The sequence below is a fragment of the Halichoeres trimaculatus genome, unplaced genomic scaffold, assembly GCF_033239565.1.
Source record: "Halichoeres trimaculatus isolate MK-OKI-2021-1 unplaced genomic scaffold, fHalTri1.1 fHalTri1_scaffold_8, whole genome shotgun sequence".
Lineage (NCBI taxonomy): Eukaryota > Metazoa > Chordata > Actinopteri > Labriformes > Labridae > Halichoeres > Halichoeres trimaculatus.
The window spans coordinates 26,315,740-26,341,983 of record NW_027437186.1 but is presented as its reverse complement, the minus strand read 5'-3'; the positions used below and the strand labels follow the sequence as shown (position 1 = coordinate 26,341,983).

The 26,244-nt window shown below is 45.0% G+C and overlaps 1 protein-coding gene across 3 annotated transcripts in view; it reads left to right on the top strand.

Moving 5' to 3' along the window:
- The window catches only part of fgfr2 (fibroblast growth factor receptor 2), a 43,590-nt gene that overhangs the window by 14,997 nt on the left and 2,349 nt on the right, over positions 1 to 26,244 (top strand). The window contains exons 5-17 of one of the 3 annotated variants that reach the window (XM_074675131.1): positions 3,240 to 3,409; positions 5,546 to 5,669; positions 10,800 to 10,990; positions 11,180 to 11,318; positions 13,409 to 13,602; positions 14,144 to 14,283; positions 17,663 to 17,784; positions 18,326 to 18,436; positions 18,927 to 19,117; positions 19,526 to 19,648; positions 20,549 to 20,619; positions 24,588 to 24,725; positions 26,101 to 26,206. In XM_074675131.1, the coding sequence (XP_074531232.1) occupies positions 3,240 to 3,409; positions 5,546 to 5,669; positions 10,800 to 10,990; positions 11,180 to 11,318; positions 13,409 to 13,602; positions 14,144 to 14,283; positions 17,663 to 17,784; positions 18,326 to 18,436; positions 18,927 to 19,117; positions 19,526 to 19,648; positions 20,549 to 20,619; positions 24,588 to 24,725; positions 26,101 to 26,206 (1,820 nt within the window). Of the gene's footprint in view, positions 1 to 3,239; positions 3,410 to 5,545; positions 5,670 to 10,799; positions 10,991 to 11,179; positions 11,319 to 11,911; positions 12,057 to 13,408; positions 13,610 to 14,143; positions 14,284 to 17,662; positions 17,785 to 18,325; positions 18,437 to 18,926; positions 19,118 to 19,525; positions 19,649 to 20,548; positions 20,620 to 24,587; positions 24,726 to 26,100; positions 26,207 to 26,244 lie in introns of all 3 variants that reach the window. The other 2 variants (XM_074675130.1, XM_074675129.1) reach the window with 2 other exon arrangements.

Genomic DNA, 26,244 nt, shown 5'->3' with positions numbered 1-26,244 from the left:
ATCCAACCTTGGAAGGTGGAGCTACAACACAGCAGACTGTTGATTGATCGAAAGAATCGTCACTTACAGTGTGACAGTAGCTGTATTTCTCCACACGGTACACAGTCTTCTCTGAAACAAAGCTGGATCGCACCTTGTATTAAAGAGCCATGTGTCAGTCACAAAGAAGACACATTGCTGGATGTCTTTCATCATTGCTCTTAACTGTGTTGCGTTTTTCTTCTTCGTTGGATTTATTAGTGGGGTACACTGTGTCACGCGGCTATGGCGTCACACTATTATGTTACTGATGCGGCTGTCGGCATCCAGCTTGCATGCTGCCTACCACAAGGGGGCACGGTTTGCTGTGGAAACGCAAACAGGACCAAGCTAAGCCAAGCCAAACTGTACCAAACCGGACAACTTGGTGGAAACATCCGACATTTCAATGTCCTGTTTGTCCGTGAAAGTCAAAAACAAAATTTGTATTATTCTTGAGTTTTGTGGCATTTTAAGAAAATTTGGATACACTTGAATTAATTTCAAGTTGTAAATCAGCTAGATTACACACTACAAAGTGCCTTTTAAGTCATGGATGTATTGAAAAAATTGGATCTTGCAGCATCAGATTAGTTTGGGCAACTTTCAGACACTGATGGACGAACTTAGCGTAAAAGAAATAAATCTTAAGTCCCAACTCCGGAGTTAGATAACCTCATGTGACTCGGTCAGCTCAGGATAAACAGCCGTGTGTGGATCCGGATGCTTGGGTCTTTTGGAGAGACGGGGGAGGCAGTGAGAGTCCATCTTCATCTGGCAAGGTCTCGGGGTCGTCTTGTTTGAAGTGCTACCCCTCCGGATGGAGAGCATGGGAAACAGCTCTGCTCACCTTTCATGTCCCAACCTCATCCTCCGACCCCGCTGCCAGCTTGGGGTCAGAGGTCAACCAGGAGAGACGGCCTCACAGTGGGCCGGTCTGCAGCTCATCTGTCTCTGTCTGAGCGGTCAGGGTGACGACAGGAAGAGAGAATGAGTCTTAAAGTTTGGATCAGGAAGGAAGAGCTCTGTTTACTGATTTTACTATCCAAGTATGAACGACACGTCCGGCTGAGCATGCCAGAGAAATGAGTGGGTGGAGCCTGAGAGAGCTATGCAGATTGGAGGGAGCGCTCTGAGCAAGCAGCCCCCTGGGACATGAACTTAAACTTTGGGTCATTCTGGAGTCTTATCTGCGGGTTTTTTTCTCCTGCTCTAAGTGCAGAGATTGAGCAAGGACTGTTTGGGCTGTTGTTTGACTTTGAGTTCCTCTTCCCCTCTGAGTCCATCTGCTCAGACCATCACTCCCAGGTGCAGAGTGGAGGGAGGGGGATCCAGCTGACGGAGAGGGAGGAATCTGGAGAACGAACGAACCACGCGGAAGGTGACAGATTTTAGGAGGAGGAACCAAAGCGTGCTGAGAGCTCCTTCTATAAACGTGACATTCATTTTCTCCCCTGACGGCTCATAATGATTTTCCAGACGTGATAAGCTCCCGGCTCTGCTGTCCGTGTCCAGCAGATAAACAGAGGAGCTGTGCTAATCGCAGGAAGTGGAGAGCGAAAAAAGCTGCTAAGTGGAATGAGATGAAATTGAATGTGATGGTCTAGTTACCCTCCTGGCAACGACCGAACACATTTCCCTCTTCTCCCCCTCGTAACACCCCCGGAGCATTGAGGCTGCAAGGATAGAGAGTTAGTAATTCCCCCTTAGGCAGAGAGGGGCTCTGGGTGATGGCATGAAGATGGAGGATCAAGGGGTGGGGTCAGGGTGGACGATGAAGGAGTTTGGCTCCTGTAATTCATGCTTTGTTTTTCTGCCTCAGACTGTCCAAGACCTTGAAGACAAACCCTTCATCTCTGTCTGAATAATTTGATTAGAATAAGCAAGTGCAGGATTGGTAATCAATTTCAGGAGGATAATCCATTAAAGAAGCTATGACAGGCAAAAAAAAAATTAAAAAAAAGTGACAGTATTTACAAAAAATATCTTTTATGATGCAGCGGTGAAATATCACAATGTTCTGAAGTTTTAATATGGATAACCTGCACACTTGTTCGTGTTTAACAGCAGATATCACTGAACCAAACCAATCAGATAGAAAAATGAATGAGTGTCTCACACTGTACTTCTCATATTTGCATATTTTTGCACGAGTTATTGCTCTAAATAATACCAGTGCTTATATTTTAAGCAGGGATGTGTTTTAGGCTTGTTTTAGATGTGAAGCTATGATGCTTCTGTGCTCCCCACTTAGGCTATAGATACATTTTTATAGTCTTATATTTGGAGTATTCATTTTAATTGATGTACTTGAGGATCCAAAAACAGTTATCAGATATAAACAAATTTGTTGAATACATAACAAATTTAAGTGCCAAAACATCAGACTGTCTCTTAAATGGAGAAATCACCATTAGCTCAATATGACTACGTCTGTAGTAAGGCCATAGTGATGAAGGGTTTCAGAATGTCGGGTGCTACTGTCCCTTGATGTGCCCCAAAGAGACAATTTCTAAGCTCCCTTGCTGTTTCTTAAAGAGACAGTAGCTGAAAAAATGTTTTAAAAGACAGCAGCCTGAGTCAGTAAATCAGTAGAGAGTGTTTGAGCCATAAATCATGTGAAGCTGATTGATACAGAGCTATCAAGGGGATGATGTAAAACCTGAACAAGAGCAGACAACAAGAGGGTACATCAGCATGAGTTAATGATGCAGAAACCTGTTACAAAGACTTCACCAAAATGCAGAAAATTACGATTTTAATGCTCAAAATGTTCTGATGAAGGAATCTCAGACACATACTCATGAGATATCACCTACACAGGTTGGCAGTAAACCATCTAATGTGATGAAATGAAGCATTTGCAGAACCGAAGGAGCTTAAGATGGTACAACTAAAAACGTAACTCAACTGTCATATAACATGCACTCTGTATATTGTTCTCCTTTCAAAACCCTAAAATACGAAACATAACTACACTGAGATGCCTTAAAAGAGCTCAGTCTGTCCTACTTATAATTTTTCCATCAAGGATTTTAACATCCTTAAGTTTCCATGACACAAATCTGAAACGTTTCTAAAAGCTTCCAGATCTACAGGGAGCACTAATGTCAGCTGTATTCATCTTTAGAATGACAAATGAACAGTGTTAAAAATAAATACATAACCCTCTTTATCAAATGTATGTAGTAAATCTCACCCTGACTGTTTTGTGGTTGTAGGCGCTCCGTATTGGACCTCCTCAGCCAAGATGGAGAAGAAGCTGCATGCTGTGCCGGCCGCCAACACGGTGAAGTTTCGCTGTGCCGCTGGAGGAAACCCCCGACCCAAACTCCGCTGGCTGAAAAACCACAGGCCGTTCCGGCAGGAGGACCGTATGGGAGGGTACAAGGTAGGACAGAGGGGTGTTAATTACACTCACAAAGATCATCTTTTCAAGGGAATTATTGTGTAAAACGCTTGAAAAAGAATTCACTAAGTGCTCTCCATAAAACAAAAATCTACCAAAAGATAAAAATCTTACAATTACATCTAAATACAAAAATCCGCAGTCAGGGATCTCAAGGAGCATTTGATTTCCTTAAAACAGTTTCTTAGAGAGTTTGTGGTACATACAGGTGTATTATTATCTCTGTAAACAGATGAAACATGAAGTCCATGGAAAGTGAAAGGCTCATGTGCAGGGGAAAGACAAGGGGCCCAGAGTTGAGCCCTGGGGTACACCTCAGATATCTCTCCACTTTCAGGGCTATTGACTTATATGAAAGGGTTAAAATTTGGTCTGAAAAAGAATTGATGAAATGAAAAGATTTTTTTTGTTCTTTTTTTGGACAGTTCTTCTGTCAAATGTGTGAATATGTTTATAAGCATTGTCAGGACTTTTCCCATTCACTCCCCGGCTGTCCTTTCACCTCGTTTCCACCCTCTACTGCAGAGCAAACCAGGGCAGGGTTTCTGCTGTGAAATTGGAATTGCTCATCCGTGCACCTCCTCTCACCAGGATTCTTTGCAGAGCCTCTCTCTCCAACTCGAAATGCTTTTCTGCTCCCAACAATTAGAAACTTAAGCCTGGGAGTGAAGGGTTAACTGCCCCTGGACAGTAACGTATAGAGAGAGCAGCGTCAGGGTTGAGATGAGTTCAGAATGCAGAGGTAACTCAATCAGGGAGAACAGGTCTCACTGGCTCCACTTGGAGACTGGCTTGTGATATTGGGATGTGCTTCTGTTGTTATGAAATGGGATTCACAAACTGTGAGCTGAGCTGGTTAAAGTTTAAACCAGAGTGACTCGGAGGGCTGCAGCGCTTTCACTCCTTGTGCACGAAGAGAAACCTTCAGCAAATTGAAAATATAAAGTCATCTTTGATGCATCCTCTGGAGAAGGATAAATCCAGTGGACTTTGCTTTCCGAGCACAGTTTCTTCAGTAAGGCTTTGTCTAACTTGTGAAACTGCCTCCCACCCTCGCCCTGCTTCAGGAAACAAACAGCCTGAGTTGATTTATATGTGCAGAAAATACCTGATTCTGTACGTCATGGGAAAGAAAAGCTGCTGTGGTTGTTTTATTTCCTTCTTCATGTAGACGTACTATAGAGAATTCCTTCACTGTGACGGAGTCTGTTTGGACCCCTGTTTGGTTCTGAGGCTCATAAATTCCTCTGTGTATCAGAAGAAAACAGAATTGGAGAAGGACTTAAGAAGATGTAGGGCTGCTGAGGCTCCTTGTATTAAGTTTAGGAGCAGCTTTCAGCAAGCTCATCATGCCGTAGACAAAAAGCCGCCTGAACGTGGCGGAAATGATACACTGGAGCTGTCAGCTGCGCTGTGGGCAGATCATTGCTCTCTTTCTGTCAACAGTTGTTGGACAAAGCCGTACCTGAGCCGTACCTGAGCCCAGCCCTCTGCTCTAATCTCTCCTTTGTGTGAAGAGGTTGGCCTGAACAAGCAGCAACTACAGTCTCTGTTCAGTGCCAGGACGGAAACGCCATTGTTAGCTCACACCTGTGGATTCCACACCACCAACTATTGCTGTAAATATTGGGAATAACTGTGTCTGAGGAGAGGGGTTTACTACCCCAGAGAACAGGGGCTGACTGAAAAATTATTGGAGTACTGGAGACTCTACAAAAAGTAGAACCAAACAGAACACAGTTCCATTTTCAATAAAGTAAACAGAGCTGCAAAAATGAGAGAATATTTACCCTGACTGCTGAGAAACTTTAATAAATTACAACCAGTCAAATCACTCCAAGCTTTTCAAAAGATCTTGCTGAAATGATCAGATCAACATTATGAAAATCTCTTCATGACACATTAGAGAGGTGGGCCTCAAACACTGAGGGATGGCCATTCAGATCAAACGTGGTGTTTTCTGCAAGAATAACAAATAGATTTATTCTGGTGGAATCAACAGCTGTATTTAGCTCTTTACATCCACTAAACTCTCCTTCTTTCTTCTGTAATATATTGAACAGTGTATCTGTGTTTCTGTCTGAATCTTAACAAAGACCTCCCTCCTCTTCTCCTCAGGTACGCAGCCAGCACTGGACCCTGATCATGGAGAGTGTGGTGCCATCAGATAAAGGGAACTACACCTGTCTGGTGGAGAACGAGTTCGGGTCCATCAACCACACTTACACCCTGGACGTAGTAGGTCAGTACCACATAACACACTCACGCACACACACTCACACTCAGACTGCAGAGGACGGAGTTCTCACAGTGAGAATACTGTATGGACATGTGTGAGATCTCCCAGGTGCTTGCTGGATACAGGTGCAGACTGAGGGCTGCCAAGTGTGTGGAAGCTAAAGTTTGAAAGTGGTTTCTGCTCAGTTTTATTACTCTGATGCATCCAGCTAAATCCCAGCTAATCTTGGTTATATGTTGTGTTTTTGATGAGTAAATCAGTTGATGTGGTCATTTGGCAACGGAGTGTGAGTTTTAAAGAGACACAGCAGCAGATTGGTGTTTGTTGTAGCTTAACCAGTGGCTCAGTTTAAAAGTCTTTCAGCTTGACGTTTAGCTGGATGGGATCCTTAAAGAGGGGGTGTTGTGCTTTTCTCAGTCCTTATTCTATACCTCTGGTACTCCGGTAGTATCCTGACATCCCTATTTTTCTCTTTCTGGTGTTACAGAAAATCCTTATTCCAGCCTCTGTCTAAAACACTTTGTTTTAGCTGCTGTCTCTTTAAGGCTCCTCACTCCACAAACCCCCATCACTCTGATAGGCGAGCCCTCCGGGGGCCTGCCAAGGGGTGGTGCTATGGGAAGACCTTGGTGTTTGAGGCCAGTTAGGAGAGCCTTATGTGATTACCTCATCATTTCAGCAAGTCTAGTGAAAGTTTGGTGTTATTTTTTTTGTCAATGTTATTTTCAGAACAGGGCGCTTTAATCAGATAGATTCGGGGTTGTGAATATGTAGCTGTCCCTTGTTTAAGATAGGGGGAAGCAGAAACTTGTCTTTGTAAGGTCGACTGAGGTTTGGTGGCAGAGTCGTATAGTGTCTCTTTTCAGACTGCTGCAGTGAGTTGAGACTAACTCATTCACCCTCTGTTGTGACCTTTGAAGCACAGAGAGGTTTTCTGCTCACAGGATCAATGCTCAGCAGGGACAACTAGGGGAGCGTGATAAAGATCGATGTGTTTGAGTAAAGAGGATTTGGCCTTATTTTGCAGCGTACTCACTCTCCTTTGACCTCACTCAAACCTCTGTGCAGCAGATCAAAGTTTACATGACCATGTTCCCTCTGAATCAATACCCCACGCTGACCTGAACGCTGCAGCTTTAAGTCCATGAGGAGCATTCAGGGGCCGCCGGTCACCGTGAATCAGAGGATCCTTCTACTGTAATTACACCTTTCTGTTTTGATGAGTGTCTCCATGGTAATAAGGAGTATTACTTCCATTATATCAGATGGAGATTAAATACCTGAGGGGGTTTTTGCACAATGAGCGTATAGGCACGTGCACACGGCCCCAGCCCGGGCCCCTTGCTCTGCTCTCCTTCAGATTACATACTTCTGCTTTTTGTTCATTTTATTGCTGAGCAGTAAACCCCCTCACGTCTGGCTCTGCAGCCTCTGCCCCCCCAAACCTCTTGCTCCATTCTCCTCCATTATGGAGGAGAAATGGGGGAGGAGACGGGGGGAAACAGAGACTGAAAAGATGGCTCTTATCAGTCTTTTTTCTGGCCTAAATGACCTACTGGATCAGCTCAGAGGATCCGGCTTCTTCTGGTTCAGACTGGCCCCAGGAGAAAAGCTCTCAGCGGGACAACAAGTCACAACAGTCGGCTCTTTCAATCAGAGCTGTGGCACCCAGCAGACGTCGGCACTTTGCTGCCGCCCCGTGCCATCCTGTGACACACTGCGCTCTTCCTCTGTCCCTGCCCCTCCCTGAACGGTGGCCCTCTGTGTGCCAAGCCGGCAGGTTACCCAAAGTTCACTGGTTTTGTCCGGGACACCATCGAATACTCCCAGTCTGTCTCCTCACACTTCTCTGCCTGTGACCCGTCAGATTCTTCCTCTAATGGATTAACTGATAAATGATTTGGAGACGGGTTACAGCAAACATGCAGGGGCGGCGTTTGAAAGAAACTTTTCCTCACTTAGAAGATTTGAAACAAAAACCTGAAAATATTCATTTACTCAGATTAGTCCCCCTGAGATCAGCCATCTCTTTTCCAAGGGACACTTCTCAAATATGACAGGATTAGGGAACAGGGAACAAGGGAGTTCCAGGATGTTGCTCAGGTGTCCGCTTTGACGGACGTCTTATTTTTTTTATAAAATGTTCTTATCAGTCTTTCCACCAGTAAAACGCCTCGAAGTGCAAACAGTCCAAACCACTCCATCAGGTGATTCCCAACATGAGGTCGGACCCCCCTAAAGGGTCAGCAGATAAATCTTAAAGAGGTCGTGAGAAGACGAATGAGAGAGAGGGAAGAGAAAACAGAGTTTGACACGCAGATCTGTTTTTAGTTTGCTTTTGGGTCAAACTCTGACGTCTGAACTTATTGGAAACATCTGAAGAGTTTAAATCTTTTTTAGGGTTGTGTTTCTTTGTGTTTGAGTGTGACACGCACAACAGACTAAGAGACTTTGGTCTTTGGTTAATATAAAATGACCAATCTAAAGATGATTTATCTTTAAGCTCTGATTTGTAGGGTTAACTGGTAACTTCAGTGACCAGAAAAGCTGAAGGACTGTTGCAATAGCCAAAATAAAATGTTGACATTGGGCTAATAGTGATCATCTGGTAACACCATGTAAGTTAGTCCACAGGAGGGGGCAGTAGGAGGCAGTTTCGCTGGCTGCTGTTTGCCATACTATAAAAGACAGACAAAGAAGAAACAAAATGACAACTTAGTTTCCAGCAAGCTAACCTTGACCCTGGTGTTTGGTTTCTACAGTAGAGAAAAACAATTTGAGGTTCTTTACCTTAACTCCAAAAATAGTTTCCTTGTTAGTTTTGATGTTTTTTGGATTTCATACAAAAACACATGGTGGTGGAATAATTCCAGAGAATCTGGAACATGGAGAGAGAAAGAGTGAACAAAACAACAAAAAAAGAGAGGCATGAACAGTGGACATAAACCAAAGTTAAAGCGTTATCAAAGAAAAGTTATCAGAGATGTTAGCAGCAAGGGAGTTAGTCAGCAAGCATATTGTCTTTGGTTTGACTGAAATATCATACATGTCACCTGGACTTTCTTTTGTTATATTTCTTGAAAGCTCATCTGTTTTTCTTTCGGGAACAATCTTTTTTCTTACCCAAATAGTTGAAGAGTTACGGTAATGAAAACAGCTTCCATCATTTATTTCCTGTGATTGGATTGTCATATGCAGTGCCGTAACACCCCAGATATCATCAAAGCTTGTCACTGTGTTAATTTTCTTGCTGGCCCATATGGTTGAAAAGTTACGGTAATTTACAGAGCACTTGGAAATTGGGAGTACCAGTGCTCCAACTGGTTTTGCAAAGATATCCCAATTGTGTTATCATTGGTATAATTTTGGGCCTTGATAATAGTGTCAGCCCTGACCTGGAGTATTCAGCATTAATAGACATTTAATGGAACCACACAAGTACCTAAAAACGTCTGCTATCCATGTATTTCATGCTTCACTCCTCATTGACTCTCCCTCTGATCCTCTGCTCAGCCCACACATGCTCAGGCGATGCTTCTTTTTCTAATTTAAGCAGGAACAGCTCCACAAACTTTTATTGTTTTGGGTCCGCTCCATAATCATGATGTGGCCTGTTTCCTCTGAATGCTCCAGCTCACTTTCACATCAGCTGCAATGAGAGCTGAATTATCTCTCTTTACGGGACTCTGTCGTCCTTACCCAGACATGTTAGACCAAACTGAGCTCTGTGTTTGTCAGAGATGGAGAGGGTGAGGAGGCCTGTTGGGGATGGATGGAGGGAAAATGGGGGAAAGAGAGAGACAGACAATAAACATGGCGAGCTCGAGGAATGTGCAGGAGGGGGGAGGGTGAGAGGATCGAGGAGAGGAATTATCTGAAAGATGGACGGATGGAGAGTTTGTCCACTCTTAGTTAGTTCTTCCTCCATCTTTAAGTTCTCTTTAAGCCTCCACCCTTCATCACACAGCCTCACCCTCTGACCCTCCCTGGCTTTACACACACATAGACACACACACTGGCAAAAACACATACACACACACACGCTCACTTGCGCAAGACCAAATTCACTCACTCCATCTACCTTGTGGCATTGTTTTGTATAGGCTCTGCAGGCCACAAGCTGATGATGTCATTGTGTGTGCATTAGTGTGTGTGTGTGTGTGTGTGTGTGTGTGTGTGTGTGTATGTGTGTGTGTCAGAATGGGGGTTGGGGGTCCTCGGAGCTGCCGTGGAGGCCGGGTGGTGTTTGAAAGGGGGCATTGTTCAGCAGGTCTCGCTCTGTTTGGATTCTCAGACCAAATGTTTGCGTGTTGAAGAATGCAGATAGCTGGAGATGTGTTTTTGTGTGTGTGTGTGTGTGTGTGTGTGTGTGTGTGTGTGTGTGTGTGTGTGTGTGTGTGTGTGTGTGTGTGTGTGTGTGTGTGTGTGTGTGTGTGTGTGTGAGTGTATGTGTGTGTGTGAGTGTGTGTGTGTGTGTGTGTGTGTGTGTGTGTGTGTGTGTGTATTCCTACCATCCCATCCTGACACCTCTCCTCACATGCGGTTTGAGTGTAGCGCCCACAGTGAGGCCTCCTCCTCCTCTGCAGCTCTTTATCTGGAAACGCTGAATTCCTCGCCTTCTTTGTTTTGTTTGAAGCGTTTGAGATAAGAAAGAAGCAGAGCAGACGTGATCTTTTACCTGTCAGGGGGCTGCCGAGAAACACACAGTATGTTGACTTCCACTTTTGTAGATATAAACTCTTACACCAATGCAAGCTCTGAACTTTAAGATTCAAGCGTAAAACTCTCACACTCTCACGATGCAGCCTGTTTCAACCGCTGAGGTCTGTCTCTTTTTTAATCTAAATAAAGGTGTTCTGTCAGTTTGGGCACTTTTGTAAATTATTCCTGTAATTTGTGATCCAGTGGTTTATACTGGTCTCATACAAAGTGTTGGATAAGCTCCAGAATGGAGTCACCTCAGCTCAATGTTAGCAATAATAAAAACAGCACAAGAGGTCAATTATATGGCCACTGTCAGCCATGGAGAAGCAGATCCATCACATTAACACTTTTTCTCTGTATTCTGTGAAAAACATGGACAAAAGTGTCTGTGGTCCATCCCCTGACCTATGGTTTCCTCCCTGTCTTCAGAGCGCTCACCTCATCGGCCCATCCTGCAGGCCGGCCTCCCTGCCAACACCTCGGTGCATGTCGGGGAGGATGCTCGCTTTGTCTGCAAGGTTTACAGCGATGCACAACCTCACATCCAGTGGCTGAAGCACATCACACAGAACGGCAGCCGCTACGGACCCGACGGACATCCCTACGTCAGAGTCTTAAAGGTACAGTTTGGTATTTTACTCTTCTTCTTGTTGTTGTTTCTGAATGTAATTTAGAGTGGTAAAGGAGATAACCATCATCTCTCCTGTTGTATGGAGTGATTCCCACCCCTATCTCTCAGCAAACAGCAGCTCACATCATGATATCAACATGTTTGATCCTGTTTTTGAACGTGTGTGTGTGGGTTTCAGCGCTCAGGCATTAACAGCTCCGACGTGGAGATGCTCACCCTCACCAACGTGACGGAGGATGATGCCGGAGAGTATATCTGTAAAGTCTCCAATTATATAGGCGAGGCCAGTCAGTCGGGCTGGCTCACTGTTATCCCAGGTAACCCTGAGACACCTGACCCCACTCCACTCCACTCCCTTCCCCCTCCTCCTGTGGTTTCCTGGGCTCATCCCTGACCTGCTGTGTTGTGGTGGTCCTGGTGCTGGTCTCTTGGTGCTCCTGGGGTTCACACACCTTCTCCTCCCTGAGATTTAACCCTTTGTGTTCCAGCTGCTGCGTGCGGTGCTGAGAGGGGCTGCTGACATGGAAGCACGCCACATCCTGCACAAACACACACACACATGCTCAGGGTGTGTGTTCCTGCAGGCTGGTGCTCTCCATGTTCTCTGTGTTGGTGCATGTGTTCCCTCAGATATACAGAGGTTCTGTTGGTGTCGGGACCTTTTTTATTGGTGGTGTTTGGTTCTGGTGGATCTCTCTGTGTCTCTTCCTCCTCTGTGGAAACTCCCAGCATCCTTTGCCCTCACAGGAACCTCATCGACGGACGTCATCCAGCCTCTCTGAATCCCCCTCTTGGTGTTTTGGGTCTCATTTTCTTTCTCTCTGTTCTCCCCCGTCTTCCTCTCTGACTCCCCTTCTCTGTTTCCGTTCCTCCTATCTTCGCCCCCTCTTCCTCCTCTTCCTCTCCACAGACTGCAGGTGTTAACACCACAGATAAGGAGATTGAAGTTCTCTACTTGCCCAATGTAACATTTGAGGATGCTGGGGAGTATACGTGCTTGGCGGGTAATTCTATTGGGATCTCCTTTCACACTGCTTGGTTGACGGTGCTTCCAGGTATACACACTCAAATCTCTCCTCGTCCTCTTCAGTCTGTCTTTAAGCCTGTGCAGTTTTAAAAAAGGAATCCTCCCTTCAGAGTTTGAGGCACTGGCAGCTGTGATGCACCAGTGAGCATATATTTTGTAAAATAATCTGGATCAGAGAGCTCAGAGCAGATAACATGCTGGTTTTCTGACCACTGGTTCTGGCTCCATATTGCCGATGACGGGAGGGTTCCTCATTCTCCTCTTTCCTCTCCTACCTTTAATTTCTGCTGAATACATTTGTTAAACATTTCCTCTCCTGGCTCTGATAATCGGCGTCTCCTGAGATCTTTATTTCACTTTGAAATAAAGAGAAAGTTAAAGCTCAGCAACTTTAAAAGTTGGCTTGACTTTCTGGATTATCAGGGCCATACTTTTCCTCATGCATGTCTCATGCATGTCTATGTTTTCATTTATCAACTCGTTTAATCTGTTTTTATCATCCATGTTTGTCTGGTCTGTAATTATGCTACCCAAAAGATGCCATAAGGCGTCAGGATGTGCACACGTATCTTACATATTATATCTTGTATCTCAAAAAGGGTAGGGTTTACGGCAGCAAGTTTGCAGCATTTTCTCGTCTTTATTTTTTTTGCAGAAAAGCTGATCACGGAGGCAGAATCCATTGTGCAAAACAAAACCCAGGGACTGATTTGTAGTGATTAGATTGATCAGACACAGGATTATCAGAAGAGCAACAAACACACTCTGCTCATATCTTTGCTCCGATAACGATGAGAAGACAGTCATTGCTTGAATATTTGTATCTCTAATCCATGTAGCTCCCAGAGATCCAGAGGCTGAATCATGTCTGATGAATCCTGTTAAGTTATGAATCATTTCCAGAGTAAAAAAAGATTGTTTGGGTCCAGTTTCTGCTGAGCATTTCATGAGATGAGTGAGGATCTCTGGCTGTCTGCAGAGTTATTAACGCTCCCTTCATGACGTATCCAGAGACGCTTCTGTTTCGTCTGTAAACATATCAGCTCCATGATCACAGGCCATCTGTTCCTCTGGGAGTAATATGTGATATTTATTGCTGCTGATGTGCACCAGTGGCGCCTTTGAGGCTGGGCTCTGTGTGTCCGCATGTGAGATGTGGTTTCTGGACCAGCAGAAACGAGGCAGACAGGAGAAAGTTCCTCCATGGAGCTTCAGCTCCTGAGAGCCTGATTTGTGGTTTGGAGGATGCTGAGTTAATGGAAGAGTCAGGATTTAAAGCTTGATGAGACGTTCAAAACTCTTTCAGGCCGGTTTGGATGATCATTCTGTCTGTGACCCGTCAATAAGCCTGTCCTCATCCTCACTCCCTCCCCCCCCCAGCTCCAGAGAAACCCCTCGGCCCACTCTCCCCTGACTACGTAGAGATTGCCATTTACTGCGCCGGCGTCTTCCTCATCGCCTGTATGGTGGGCATCGTGGTGGTGTGCCGCATGAGGAACACGGCCAAGAAGCCTGACTTCGGGGGCCAACCAGCTGTTCACAAACTGAGCAAACAGATCCCTCTGCGTCGCCAGGTAACAGAAAGTAGATAAAGAGTTCCAATGGCATCTAACACCCCTAGAGGAGAGAAAAAACACTGCAGGAATACGACAGAGGTCACAGATTTAATAAAACATATAGCTGGGTAAAATGGGAGGATAGAAGTTGCATGAATTTACACAAAGAGACAACAGATAAATTTCTCTTTTAGCTCGAATTTAGACGTCAATGTCACATTTAAAGTTAAAAGCTTTTGCAGGATTTCTTTCCATTTTTTTCCCTGAAGAGAAACAAAAAAACAAATAAAAGACACAAAAAGAGTGAGATGACAGCCTGTGGATGTCCTGAGTCCTGTGTGAAGGTAAGGCCAGCGAGGACAGAAGAGTTGGAGAAGATTACGCATTCTTCTTCGAACAGTCTCCTCTCTTCATCTCTTTAATCATGCTTTGACTTTAAACGATCAAATGATGAAATAAAACTCAGACGTTACCTCTGACTCCTCTAGTGATGCTGTTGGGCTCTCTCTGACCTTTGAACCCAGACTGTGGTGATCAGCCAATCTCTCTTGTCCTGCAGGTGTCAGCCGACTCAAGCTCATCCATGAACTCTAGCACGCCGCTAGTGCGCATCACGACGCGACGAAGCTCAGCACATGATGAGCCGATCCCTGAGTATGATCTGCCGCAGGATCCACGTTGGGAGTTTGACCGAGACAGGTGATGACTACGGGTGTTTTTCTACCTCTAGCTGAGACACCAGTCTGCTCTCTGACACAGGGACTTTTAGAAGTTCCGCTGCAGGAACTTTACAGTACTTTTTTTTTCAGCTCTTTTAAAGAAGAGAGTTGTTTCCAGAAGGGGCTTGCAGCTGAACATTAGATTTATTTGAGGACTTTAAGCAGGCAAAAAATTTCTCAATCACTCTAAAACTCACCATCCTCTATGGGTTGGTGGAAACATGAGCAACAACCTTTAAATCCCTTTACAGCTCTGGGCACTTTAAGTCCTGTAACAAATCATCAAAATCTAATTTCAAGACTTAACATCTTTATAAATACATAAACATGCTGCAAGACTCTGCCTCAGAATAAAGTTTAGGCCTTGAAGACTCTGCTCTGCAGAGCTGCTCATCTTAAAGAGTGATAAGATATTAATCCTTTTTAAAAACAGGGTTAGTTTGGGCAATTCAATAAATAAAGTAATTTATTAAAAATGGGGGATTAACTGAGCACATAATGGACAAGTTTATGGACCATAAATGCTGTGAAATATAATATAATAACTGACTCCCAGTTGCATATTTTATCCATTATTGTAAAGTCATAAACAAAAGTAGGATCTAAATTTGATATCAAAGCATGCAAACAGAAAGTGTTTAACCTGCAGCTCACACCTCACAACCACCACAAGAAACACAGATGGAAAAAAAGTCTTTTTTTTTTTGTATGCAGAACGGCTATACAGTGACATACTGACATTTTATGGTTATGCAATGACGTGGCTTGAAAAGGGATGTCAAATGATTGCATCAGGTCAATGTCCTGACATTATTCGGTAACTGCAACGTGTAAAAGCGACTTTTAAAAAACTGGTTACACTGGTCTAATTCTGAAGCAGAAACAAAGACGAAGAGTTAAAGAACTAATAGTTCCTGGACCCTGTGGCCCAAACGCAGCTCTAGGGTTAAATCAACCCAATTAAGAAGCCCTGTGATTGGTCCACTAGACAGCATCATGTATTTGCATCGCTCTGGATTTAGGGAACATTTCAACTTCTTGTTTCTCCTTCCTTGTGAGAAGGAACGCAGAAATCTTAGCGCAAGGTACAAGAAACAACTAACCTGATTAGCATAGAGATCACACTGCCAACTAGTGTTCAGAAGGAGAATTGCTGGATTAATTGACATGATAAACAATCGCATAGATAGAGTCATCTCTGGAGTATAAACTAGGCTTTAATCTAACATAAATATACAATATCCAATTCATTTTCATGTCCTGTCTAATCCATAAAAAACAACAACACCTTATCGCCTCAAACTGCACCCAGGAAAAAAATAAACAAACCGTAAACGCTCAGGATCAGAGATCAGCATGTACAGACTGTTTGACTTCATGTCTGACAACTTTCTCTGAACTCCAAACCTCGAGAGCAGTGATTGTATCTATGCTGCTAAATGATCTGATATCATCCATTGAAGAAGACTCACTGTGGGAGATAAAAGCCCCTGATTCATTCATTCCTGCTACGCCACACACTCACACACACACAGACATACACACTCAGTTTGATGGAATGAAGCCGTGCTAATTATCAGTTAGCGCTTGCAGCTTTTATCTGCATGTCTCAGCCTAGCAGTGCTGGCCCGAGCTCATACCAGAGGAATTATCACGGCTGAGGTTTGAGTTAGTCACAGAGTGACGAGCTGCAGGGAGGGTTTAACACAGCAGAGAGGTCGGGGGAGTCTGAGACCAAAGCCAGGTCGACAACGCCACAGGACGGACGTTCTGATGAAGAAACACATCTGCTGAGCCTCTCAGGAAATCTATGTGCTGAAGTCTGATTTGAGATGTTTGGTCTGCTCTGAATGAATCTGTGTGTCTGTTTCCTCCACTGTCATCTGAGTCCCTCAAGGATCACGCTGGCGAAGCCAATCTCTGAGGAATGCTTACGTTAGCAGTTTGTGCAGAGGGAAAAATAACATTGATTATGAGCGGCTGGACTGACAGAATACACGCCATTCAGTGTGAAGAGTGTCAGTGTGTGTGTGTGGACAGAGAAGGGATTGTGTTACAGCGGCAGGGCGCCGGCCTCAGGCTCTTGGCTTTGTGGCATGCAGCATGAGTGTTTACACAGTCAGGACGCTAAGCCTGAGGGGCGGGGCTTCACCTGTCAATCAAAGGAGTCAGGGGTCAAATAAGTGCATGGTCAACTGTTAAAGGGCTGTGTCCCTCGCTCTCAGGCTGATGCTTGTGGGTTAACCTGAGCCCTCTGCGCTGACTTACAGGCTGTGTTTACCACAGTACGCCAGCTCAAGATAAACAGTTTGCTTTAATCAGGTGATTATCACGGCCGTGTCAGCCTTCTACCTACTGCCCTGGCAAGGGCCACAGTCACCGCGCCAATAAAGCCGTCTTTCACACACACATACACACACACGATCTGAGGAAACAGAGAGTGATGTAGAGAGAAAGCTCAGGGTGAGGCTGAGAATCTGGCTCCATGCCTGGTTTCATTCTCTGACTCTCACAGTCCGTCTTTGTTTCTGCTCCAGGATCAAACTGCTGTCACCGTCACATCAGGTACTCCAGGTTAAAGACTCAACCGTTCACACGTTTACAGACAGCCTGAAATCACCAGGACACAGAGCTGAGTTAACCAGAGGTGTAAAGACTTTTCTTCCCATGTACCCCTGGTAGAAATTAAACATTTTATAATTTCACATGAGCTGCAAACAGACAAACCAGTCAGTAAATCGCAGCAAGTTGAGGTGGTGAATGTGGTAAACTACAGTCTGAGGTCCTGGATGAGATACATGTTGATGTGATGTTAACACAAAGACAGTAAACCGTACCTCTGATTGAAACTAACCCAGTATTTACATGTGTGCAGAAAGCTGAGTTTTGGGGCAGGCAAGTAAAGGTGTTTTTCTTTACTTTTGCTAAGAACTGTTTTTCAAGGAACTATGTGCTTTTACACTGCAGTAAACAGGGTCTAAATTAAGTTTTGGGGTACATAATCTACTCCTTGAAATATGGCCCTGGGGGTAGTGTCATTGGAAAGTCCAGGAACTTTTGGGGGCGGGGCCTGCAAGCTGAATATTTCTGATTGGCAGAGCACTTGCAGAGACCAACCAGTATTTTGGGAGTCAAAGCTGTTTCCACAGGTCTGTTCAGGGCTTCGACCAGCTTTGTCACCAGAGCTTGACTACTTTCATGTGTCAAAAGGCCTAGGAATACAGACATTAACCAGCCACAGGAACCATTTAGTTCCCAAAAAAGTAGTTCCTGGACCTTCTGGTTGAAAGCACCTTTAGTCAGTGTTTCTAAGGTCCTCTTATGTCTCAATGTATGTTTTTTTCTGTCCATGTCAACAGGCTGACTCTGGGGAAACCGCTTGGTGAGGGCTGCTTTGGTCAGGTGGTGATGGCGGAGGCTCTGGGCATCGATAAGGACAAACCCAAGGAGGCCGTGACCGTCGCCGTCAAGATGCTGAAAGGTGAGTGTGTATCAGGCTCCCTTACACACACACACACACACACACTCTCACACAGGTCTTAATGTTCCTGAGGGTCACACAGACTGCTTCATAAGCAACCTGAGAAAGGTTTAAGCTGCAGATAGAGTTCAGAGGAGATGTGAGGAGGAGCCTGAGGCCGTCATTTAGGAGTCCTTATTGGTGGCTGCTGAGTGATGATGGGGATGGGGCAGGTAGGGCAGGTGAGGGGCAGAAACATTCCTGACCTCAGAGCAGCAGCTGGCTGCAGCTCCATCAGCACAACACGATGAGGAGAGTGATTAACGAAAGGGGGCGGGGCTTAAAGGCAGGTATGTAGAGCAGGCACAGCAGCAGGACAAGGGGCTTTCAATTTTCTTCACCTTTTTGGATCTCAAATGAGATTTGCTCTTCATCTGTGACCTTTCATCCTCTCAGAGATCCTTTTATGAACACCCTTGTTTGTTTAAGCATTCATCTGTTTTCTGTGACTCCTAAGTTCAGTGTTTTTTTTTTTTGTTAATCTCACTTCCTGTCTCCACAGATGACGCCACGGAGAAGGACCTGTCTGACCTGGTGTCAGAGATGGAGATGATGAAGATGATTGGCAAACACAAGAACATCATCAACCTTTTAGGGGCGTGCACGCAAGATGGTGAGTAGGACAAAGAAATCACTCTAAATACCACTTTTAGAGGAGGCTCAGGGAGAAATGAAGTTATTTTAAAGACTTTGTTTGTGGGGAGCGTTTTGAGACTTTTAGTGTGAGTATAGGAATGAATCTTTTGTCCCCAGATAGAGACCCTTTTAGACGTCACTGTAAGCAAAGTTCAGGTCAGTTGGAAAGGTCTGATGTCCCTCAAAGAGAAGATAAAGCTCTGCAGGACCCAAAGCTGATTCTCAACTGTTTTAATGATATTAAAGCACAAAATCCTGCAGCTCTGTGCAGTTTGCTCTTTTTTGCGTCTAATTGTTGAGATGAGTGTCTCCTTGGTGCAGCACCCAACAAGCTGGCCAACATTTTCCAGACCAAGCTCAGATCTAAAGAAGTTTCTTTCCTCGGCTTTGACCAATTTAAGCTTCTGATTCTTGTTCCCTCTGAGAAACTCTCTAATGTCAGACCCTTTGACTCTTCCTCGCTGTAGGACCCCTGTACGTGATTGTGGAGTATGCCTCCAAAGGAAACCTGAGGGAGTACCTGCGCGCTCGCCGGCCGCCTGGCATGGAGTACTCGTACGACATTGCTCGAGTCTCTGACGAGCAGCTGACCTTCAAAGACCTGGTGTCCTGTACCTACCAGGTGGCTCGAGGGATGGAGTACTTAGCGTCGCAAAAGGTACAAAGACGACTTCCTGTTTTCACGTCATTCTCCTGAAAGTGTGTGTGTGACCATCACTGTGGGAATGTTGTCAACTGAAACACCACAAAGCTGCTCTGTGCGGGAGAGCCGGGAGGCCTGCCATGTTGGCAGCCTTACACTCCCTCTCACTGCAGGAATGTGACAGATCCTTCTCTCACACACACACACACACACACACACACACACACACACACACACACACACACACACACACACACACTCTGACCGTATGTGTGTTAGAGTATGTGAGGAATGTGAGCGTCTGCAGACATGTCGGAGCTCATCGTGGCGTCATGTTGTTCCTGCTCTGTAAAGCTTACACCTGTTTCACCTGCTGAGCTAACCTCTCCTCCTCTGTGACCCCGCCCCCTTACCTCATCTCAGTGCATACACAGAGACCTGGCAGCCAGGAACGTTCTGGTCACAGAGAGCAACGTCATGAAGATCGCCGACTTCGGCCTCGCCAGAGACGTCCACAACATCGACTACTACAAAAAGACGACAAATGTGAGTCCAGAAACCTGCTCGCCACTCGTATGGCGAGGCCTTCTCTGAGGGGTGAGGGTGGGGGGATTCTCTGAGGGTCAGGGTGAGATCTCCTCTCTGGGCTCTGTGTTGGCAGAAGCTGCAGGTTCCCAGGCGGACTCTGAATGTCGTGCCTCTGCAGACTCAGTCTTGTTTATCCCTCAGCCTCTTGTTGCTTTAGCTCCAAAGACTCTTTAACAATCAGCCACAGAGAGAGAAAGAGGGGCGAGAAAAGGGGGAGGGAGGGGCTCAGGGGGGGCTGCATCAATACTTTCTCATTTCGTATGCACGGATGGATCTCCATAGCATGCAACATCACACCGAGAACAGCAACAACATGATAATGATGAAGATGATGGTTAAGACAATGAGAGCGAAGACTGAATCCTGTTAAACATCTATCATACCAGTGTCTGAACAGGATCTAAAACTGCAGAGAAACATGCAAACCAACAAGAAGATGTTTTGTTACTCAGAGCAGAAATGGTCAGAAGCTCTGCCCCTCTCTCCCCTTTCTTCTTATTTACAAGCATTCACCGATTAGAGTTTTCAAAAGATCCAGACTTTAAATGTGGTCCGACGAGTCTTTGCTCTGAACAGGAGTTTGAGGGTATAACTGGATCTGTAAATGTCTCACATTCAGTCTGTCAGGGATCTTATTGAGGTCTACCTCTCAGAAACTGACCATCTTAAGCTTCCAGAGATTTACTCTTCGTCTGTGACCCTGATATCAACTCAGTGTCTGTATCAGCTTCTCTCAAGAGATCCTCACAGGTCGGCCTGTATGCGTAATGAGTCCTTCCTGCAGAGAAATCCAGAGGAGGGTGTGTGCAAGTGTTCCTGACCTCTCACTTATGTATGTGTCTGTGTGTGTGTCCTCAGGGTCGACTCCCGGTGAAATGGATGGCTCCAGAGGCTCTGTTTGACCGGGTCTACACACACCAGAGTGATGTGTAAGTACATAATCTCACCAAACACACACCTGTACATCTTTCCACCTCATCACACACTCAACAAAATGACTTTTACAAACTATTCAGTACATGATGGGATAGTTTAAAGCTGGAGGTTATACTTCCATGTAAGCATCCTCCCATCGTCCAGCAGAAACGGACACTAAAACACTTTTATGGTTCGTTTTTGAGCCTTGTTGTCACGGACAGATGTCAGGTCAGGGGCTTGTTTTTTGTGAGTGTGTGAGGTGTGTTTGAGCCTATGTGTGTATGTGTGTGTCCAGCTCTGGCCGGTCTGCAGCAGAAGTGAGGATTTCACGCTAGACTTGAAGCCAATGCCGTGTTACTAATCTGAGCGGCTTCAAAGGGCCTGAAGGAGCCCAGCAGCTCCTCCTTCCTTGCTCCTCTTCCTCCTGGACTCGCCTCTCCTCCTCCTCCTCCTGATTTAGAAACATTTTGAACACGTGGCTCCTGGTTTTGGAGCTGTTCTTCGATCAATACGACTCCCCCCACCTCCTCCTTCATTCATCCGGTGTGTGAGCCGCTGACCCGTCTCCGTCTCTCTCTTTGTTTTGAACGTGCAGAGCTCTTGTTCTAAAAACAGAACAAAGGCAGAGCGTCTCTGTTTCTGCGTTTGAGTCTCATCCGTCCTGACAGCGGTGTTTGAAGTTTGGATGTGGACTGAAAGTGTGTGTGGCGATTAGATAAATGCTTGCATGCTGACCCAGAGAGGAGTCTCTCTGCAGTGTGTGAGAGTGAGAGTGTGTGTATGTGTGTGTGTGTGCGCAGGACGTCCTTCATATTCCTGTTGCAGTGGCAGTCGATAACCCAAGTGGGGAAAGACGTAGCTGCCATCGTGCGCTCTGTCAGCTCGCTGCTAATTGTGTTTCATCACTCACTTTTAGTAATTGGCTTTTTCTCCGACGGGGAGATTAGGAGGAGAGAGGAAGGGAGAAGTGGGGAGGGCTCAAACCTCAGCAGCAGCAGCGGAGGCGATCCATACATGACATCAGATTTAATGAATACATGAATTCCAATGAAAGTCCCTGCCGCCACTCGTTGTTTTGACGGACGGGCTCGAGGGACTCCGACTGGATGGAATGAGAGAGAGACTCAGTGAGGACAAGATGAGGGTCGACCTCACATTTACTGAATGAAAGACAGAAATTAAAGCTCTCCTGAAGCTTCATACCCCCCAGAGGAGCTTCCACTCTACATCGACTTGTTTCCAGAAATTTATATTCAGGCAGTGATCAGAGATGGACTGAACAGACAGCTGCTCATCCTGATGACTGGGTTGGATATATTCAGCATGCTCATGCAAAAAACATTAATAAATAGATCAAACAATGCAAGGATAAAGATGTTAGGCGCTTACATGCTACCATTTCAAGGTGGGTTACTTATGCCAAACCTTGGTTTTGGGAAAAAAATCTTCCCCTGAGCATCTTCTAAGATGGCGATGTTTTGGTGTCTGTCACCAGACCCGGTTCAGATTAGACTGTGATCTTATTTCATACGGTCAGATAATCATACACATTACAGTATTTTCATGCTCAATAGAGTCCTGTTTTAGGCCTTTAAACAAGTACAAGTCCCATCAGTTTGATCTCCACCACTTTTTTTTTTTTACATCAGTAGTTTCTGATATCATCAGTAGAAGTTGTTTTTTTCAACAAACTGTTTTTACGGTGTCACCCAAGGGGCAACATTTGGTTGAAAAAAAATCAGCATGAAGCTGGCTGCTAAAAGATTTGAAACCACATCCAGACCAAGCCAAAAAAAAGGTTTGTAAAGCATTAAAACAACACTATTTGCAGCCTGGTTCAAAACACAGCTTGGGTCTGAAACGCTAATTTCACTATCAGCACACATGGTATGGGGGTAGAATATTTTTCAAACTCAGCTGTTAGAAGATACTAAGATTGCGAGTTTGTACAATCAGAGGCAGAGCTCAGCCCACGTGACTGATAGGCACCGTATGGCTGTTAGAAGGGAAGCCCAAAGCCTGTGTCGTATCCAACATAGCCCCGTCCTACGATGGGCTTAATTACCCTGTATCAGGAACAGACTGTGTCCATATTTTAAACAGTCTATGGGTGTTACACAAAGAGACACAAGCCAAAGCAGGAAGTTGGAGGGAGATGGAGATGTTCTCCATCTACGTGACTGAGGACTTCCTGCACTTCCCACATCGTCTTCTGAAAACCTCTGACCTGATGACTCCAGGCCTCACTGCGCTTCATATAACAGATTTTTGACATTCTGTTTTATTCTGAAAATCAACAGGATGTGTTCTTGTCTGCATTGTCCCTCTGACAGACAGCAAAAAATTAAGTCCAAGTAGCTGCGGTGGAAGGCCCTGGATAGTTGGAGCTGTGACAGAGCTGAGACTGAGTGGAGACGGAGACATACCTGACATGGATCTGGTGAAATGTACGGCTCCCAAATACAATGATTGAGCCCACATTGAGGCTCATATCTTGCACAGATTTGAGGGTTCAATGTGTCAGCGCAGAGACGAGATGATGGCGTTCTGGTTGAGTTACAATGTCTAAAAGCCAGAATACAAATATCACAGCACTGGATCTGATAGGTTTCCATTCAAGTCAAGCTTGGTGACTCTCAAAATAGAACAAAGCGTGTCCAAACCAGATGGTATTTATCTGGACTTCAACAACAAACTGACACAAGGAGTCAACGGGTCTGAGGATTTTCAACCCCAACATGAACCAGGAGAGGATCATCATTGGGGTGGGAATCCAGGGAACTCCTCAGTCTGTGACTCCGGCTGTCTGGAGGTCCTGATATGAGTGGGACTGAACACACAGCCGGGGTAAGTTGATGGATGTGAGAGCATGAAGTTAACACAGGATGGACTAGAGATGAGACCTGCCAACTCCTTGAAATTTTAGAAGGCGCTTTTCACTTCAGCATCTGAAGATGTCCTTAATATCTTGACTTAGGTCTTTCAGTGCTGGAAGAATAACTCCCAACAAATCCAAATGTTTGAACATTAAGTCAGAAAAGATGCTTCCTTGGTGGCTCCATCAAGTCGTTTCTATCTTTTGGATAATTTCCAATCAAAGGATCCAGATGGTCAAACTCTGCTGCGTCTGGTTGCAGGTCATGTAAAGTGACCCGCAGCATGTTGCTCTGCCTGTTTATTTGCGGGGTCGTGGTTGGTTGCAGGCATCCGTGTGTCTCTGAGCGCTGACAGGCATTACAAAGTGGAAGCAAAAGAAGAGACGAGAGAGTCAACAGGAGGAGAGATCCAGGGCCCTGATAGAGGAGAGGACAAACTCAGAGCTGCTGAGTAAACAGACAGAGGAGCTGATACGACCTCCGACCTGCTCCGACCACAAACACAAACCTGTTAGAATACAGGCTTTGTTCAGAAGCAGAGGGACTCACAGCTTTAATATGAATCTGCGAGGTCTCTGATACTCTCTGAGGAGGAAGTAGTTCATCTTTAATAGCTGTGAACATCTCTGAGCGTCCTTTCCTCTGTGTGCTGTGGGTGGGCTCTGTTTGTTTTGGTGTGATGGGACAAAGACGCCACTGTCAGCGTCTATGTCAGTGTCCAGCAGCACAAAAGGCGTCATTGAGATCAGGGCCGAGTGGCACAGAGAGCGGCTTCGCACCACGAGCCACCGGACGGCAGAAAGAAGGCATTGACACCCTGACCCGACCCGAGCCCCAACGGGAACACTGAGGGAGCTGTGTGGGAGTCTGGCAGAGAGAGAGACGGTGTAATCGATCTGTAGGTTAGAGGACAGAGACACTGCTCGTGCTCAAACAAGAGCGACATGAGACAGATTTCACACCTCGCACATGAATCCTCTCAGTTTGGGGATCTGAGTTTAGACCCTGGGAACAAGTCTACATCAAAGCATCTCAAACTAAACATGACTTCTTATTACTTTCTTTCCCTTGTCTCTGACTTGTTTCTGTTCCTGTCTCTTCAGCTGGTCGTTTGGGGTGCTGATGTGGGAGATCTTCACCCTAGGGGGCTCTCCGTACCCCGGCATCCCCGTAGAGGAGCTCTTCAAGCTGCTGAAAGAGGGACATCGCATGGACAAGCCTGGAAACTGCACCAACGAGCTGTAAGACAGTTTCCTTTAACCTTCCCATCAGTTCTGTGGCTCTGCGGCCCCTCTGTGGGGCCCCTACACAGCTGTAACAGGCTCCTATCAGTGTCCTCATTCACAGAGTCAGAGGACGATGATCGGGTTGTAGAGAAACACCCAGACTGTAAACTTTAAGACAGACACTAAACACAAGCAAATCTGTGATGGTCATTTTAGATGCATCCTACTCACAGTTAATCCTTCTCTGGAGGACATCTTTATGTTTAGTGACAGATATTGAACTTTGTGTTTTTTTCTGCTCATTCTTTAAAAATTTAAATTAGGATATTTTCTAAAGCCTTCATTGAACAAATCATACCACTAATACATCTGTCAGTATTCTGTGTACCGCTGAGGTGTGTCCAGACATTTAGACTAGTTTGAGCTTATTTTCAACGTAAATGTGCTTCAGACAGTTTAACCAAGTTAAAGTATCAGTATGTAATTTAATAATTGGTTACTGCAGCCCTAAATTGTTGTATTCAGTAACAGTGTTGTTTGTGTGCTGGTGCCAGTGTTTGTGTCAGTGTTGAGCTAAAACTAAGCATGGTTTAGGCAAAATGATGCGACTACGAAAAAATGATCGTATGCAGGATCTTTACAGGAAACAGCTTCAATATTTTTGGCTTGGTACAGAGTCCCAATTAACACTCCCCTCTTTAAGACTCTAAAAAACAACACGAATGCTTAAATCTGAAGCTGCTCTGAATGACACCCTATCGAGACAATTGTGAGACTCGAGAGTGTAAATATTAGACATTAACAGATTTCCTATCACGACTTTTATCCTTCACAGACACGGTTAGATCATTATATGTTTTATACACAGAAAAACAAAAATATTAGTGTCACTCTTTATCATTTCCTTACATTAAGCAAGGCTTTATAAGTTAAAGGAACCCTTCTGGATGTTTAATATTGACTACTGAAAAAACAAGGAGATTAAGTTAAATATATCTGACTTGATTTTGAAACAAAAGTTAGAATAAAATCTGCAGTTTGTCACAGAATTCAGATTTCTTTCTGTGGCCTTAATGACCTTTTTTTGTTTTTAACCCACCTCATGTCAAAATAAATTAATAAATGAGTTATCTTTACAAATGAACTGGAGACCAAACATCTGCTCTGGACAGTGACTAAGAACACCAGGAGATATGCTCAATGTGGAATTATTCAGGATGGAGGATAAAAAACAAGCTAGCCAAAGCTTCTTATACAGAGACACCTGAGTCCAGATGCAAACAGGTTTCAGCTACTGGGACTCTGAGACTGATGATTGAAGATTAAATGACTCAAAAAACCAACACTCTCCATTTGTAACAGGTTGTAACCCTCACTCTCTCTGTCTCAGGTACATGATGATGAAGGACTGCTGGCACGCCATCTCCTCACAGAGACCGACCTTCAAGCAGCTCGTAGAGGATCTGGATAGGATTCTCACCCTGAGCACCAACGAGGTGAGACCGTCTCTCTTGCTTTCTTTAAGCATGCTTTT